General features: G+C 48.6%; 1 protein-coding gene across 1 annotated transcript in view; it reads left to right on the top strand.

The window, feature by feature from the left end:
* LOC125177694 (zinc finger FYVE domain-containing protein 21-like) overlaps positions 1–2,252 on the top strand; it is a gene marked incomplete at its 3' end in the record, with an annotated part of 6,070 nt that extends 3,818 nt beyond the window's left edge. Inside the window, exon 3 of the mRNA XM_047879923.1 lies at positions 2,202–2,252. Coding sequence (XP_047735879.1) covers positions 2,202–2,252 — 51 coding nt within the window. The remainder of the gene's footprint in view (positions 1–2,201) is intronic.
* Positions 2,253–2,258: the final 6 nt, after the last annotated feature.

Genomic DNA, 2,258 nt, shown 5'->3' with positions numbered 1-2,258 from the left:
AGACCTCCCAAGCCGCCAGAGAAAACACCCGTCAGACCTCCCAAGCCGCCAGAAAAAAACACCCGCCAGACCTCCCAAGCCGCCAGAAAAAAACACTCGCCAGACCTCCCGAGCCGCCAGAAAAAAACACCCGCCAGACCTCCCAAGCCGCCAGAAAAAAACACTCGCCAGACCTCCCATGCCGCTATGGTGAACCATGCAGGCGGTGTAAATCACGTGCAGATATTACAAACTGTGTTAATACGTGCAGTGGTATCATTCAAAGTAATTCAAGAACGTAGTCATTGCCTTGAACAGTTGTTCCATTTGATCAGCAGGAACTACCTACTGGCAAGCACCAGTCCCCAACCCTCTGACGCCTTTCTGCTCAACTCTCCCTTATTGTCCGTGTGATAGCAGCGTAAGTCTCCTTATAAATACACACTATATACGTGCCCAATTCGGGAAAAATTAAGCCACCAAAATCAATGGATTGTTTTTGGAAAATATTTTAAATTCTCAATCAGAACATTACCAGACCATCGATTTGTGGCCGTACGGGATGACAAGCCAGCCTAAGTCTGGACCACAACAACTACTGACAGGTAATTTAAAAACAAAGAAAACACCAGGCAAATTCCCTGGTGTTTTCCCTGGCAAATTCAATATCGATATGGTGAATTTGCTTGGTGTTTTCTTTGCTTTTAAATTCCTTGTGAACCTGCGATATAAGCCTGTCTCTTATACACATCTAGATGTGTATAAGAGACAGCAATACTTCAGAGGTTGCTGCCTNTCTTATACACATCTAGATGTGTATAAGAGACAGAGGGACAGGTGAAAATCAACAGAAACGAAGACACTCGAACAAGAGGTCGCTTACACGGGACGTCGGCCGCCCGCACGAGAGAGACAGAGAAGGGAAATGTTAGGAATCCTGCCTACATAATAACTTAACCCCACAACTGAAACCTGCAGTCAGACACCGCGAGCTCAGCGGTGGGGCGTTCAGGAACAATACCCCTAGGAGCGCGAAATCCCATAGGACTTCTGACGAGCACAGACACACGTCATAAGTCCCCCCTGAGGGGAACGAAGCCTTAAGAAACACGGTGATTTTCTAAACGTAAGCTGGGAAACAAATGAAGTAAGCTTAGAAAATAACGCAAAACAAAGTATTAATGTAAAAGAATTGAGTCAATTATTCAATTTTGACTGGACCTGTGCTTCTACGAACCTACAACTTGCACATACTGGCTGCATACGCCCGTCTATTGACAGTTGCACCGGTAGCGGGCTATTAATAAATTGTGAACAGAAAAATGATCTGAAGTTAACATTTCAATGCAAAAACGGCCTCAAAGTATAAATAATCATTATTTCTCACACACATCGGCACTGGTGAAGGTCAATTGATCTACTAACAACTTGAATGGTAAAGTGTCCATGTATTCCAAGACCATCACTACGCCTATAACTTACATCGAATAACATACCTCAACACTTAATGACGTACAGGTTACGTCTCTATATGAAGGGTCTTGTCAAAGCTCCTGGGCATGCCAGGAACTTGACAATTTCTAAGCTTATCCCAATGGAGATTATTAGCAAAGACTTTTTGCAGGCGTAGTACGTCCAGTAAAGGATCTTGTTATGTCAGACCAATGCTTCAATAGGGTCTTGAGGAGGAAATCAGGAAGCTGGATAATAAGCAACCGCTGAAGTGAGTTCCAGGTAGCAGGTTGAGAACCTGAACTGATTATCTGACGCTTGCCCACTAATGTTGTTAGTTGCGACCAGATTCACGCTCGCCGAGGGGAGGCTCAGGTGGTGGTCGGGGGGGAAGGCACCGGAAGAGGGGGGAGATGGGCGAAGGCAGGGAGGGTGGCCAGGAATGCCGCTGCCTCCATGGGGCTGTCCCACAATGAGGAGACGCTCAGGGACGTGGGGAAGGCGGGGCAGGCGAAGAGGTGCTGGACCGACTGAAGGAGATACCCGCACTCCGCGGGCAGGCGGAGCTAGGGGAGCGTTCAATCCTAGCGGAGTAGGACGCCAGGAAGCTGCAGTATCCTGAGCGAAGCTGGGATAGCGCCGCACTGCAGTGGATGACTGAAGTACTTGATAAACTTTTATTTGTGGGGCCCTAGCCAGGCGCAATAGCCTTTCTGTCCTGCTCACCGCAGTAGCCTGCCTGTCCTGCTCACCGGCCTGCTCTCCTTCAGACGGGCCTGCCCCCGAGGCGGCGGGACGCGACAGCTGGCAAGGGACGCCCGGTCCTC

The sequence above is a fragment of the Hyalella azteca genome, unplaced genomic scaffold, assembly GCF_000764305.2.
Source record: "Hyalella azteca isolate HAZT.00-mixed unplaced genomic scaffold, Hazt_2.0.2 contig4198, whole genome shotgun sequence".
In the NCBI taxonomy this organism is placed as follows: domain Eukaryota; kingdom Metazoa; phylum Arthropoda; class Malacostraca; order Amphipoda; family Hyalellidae; genus Hyalella; species Hyalella azteca.
The sequence above is the reverse complement of the archived record's forward strand: the minus strand, read 5'-3'. Positions and strand labels throughout refer to the sequence as shown.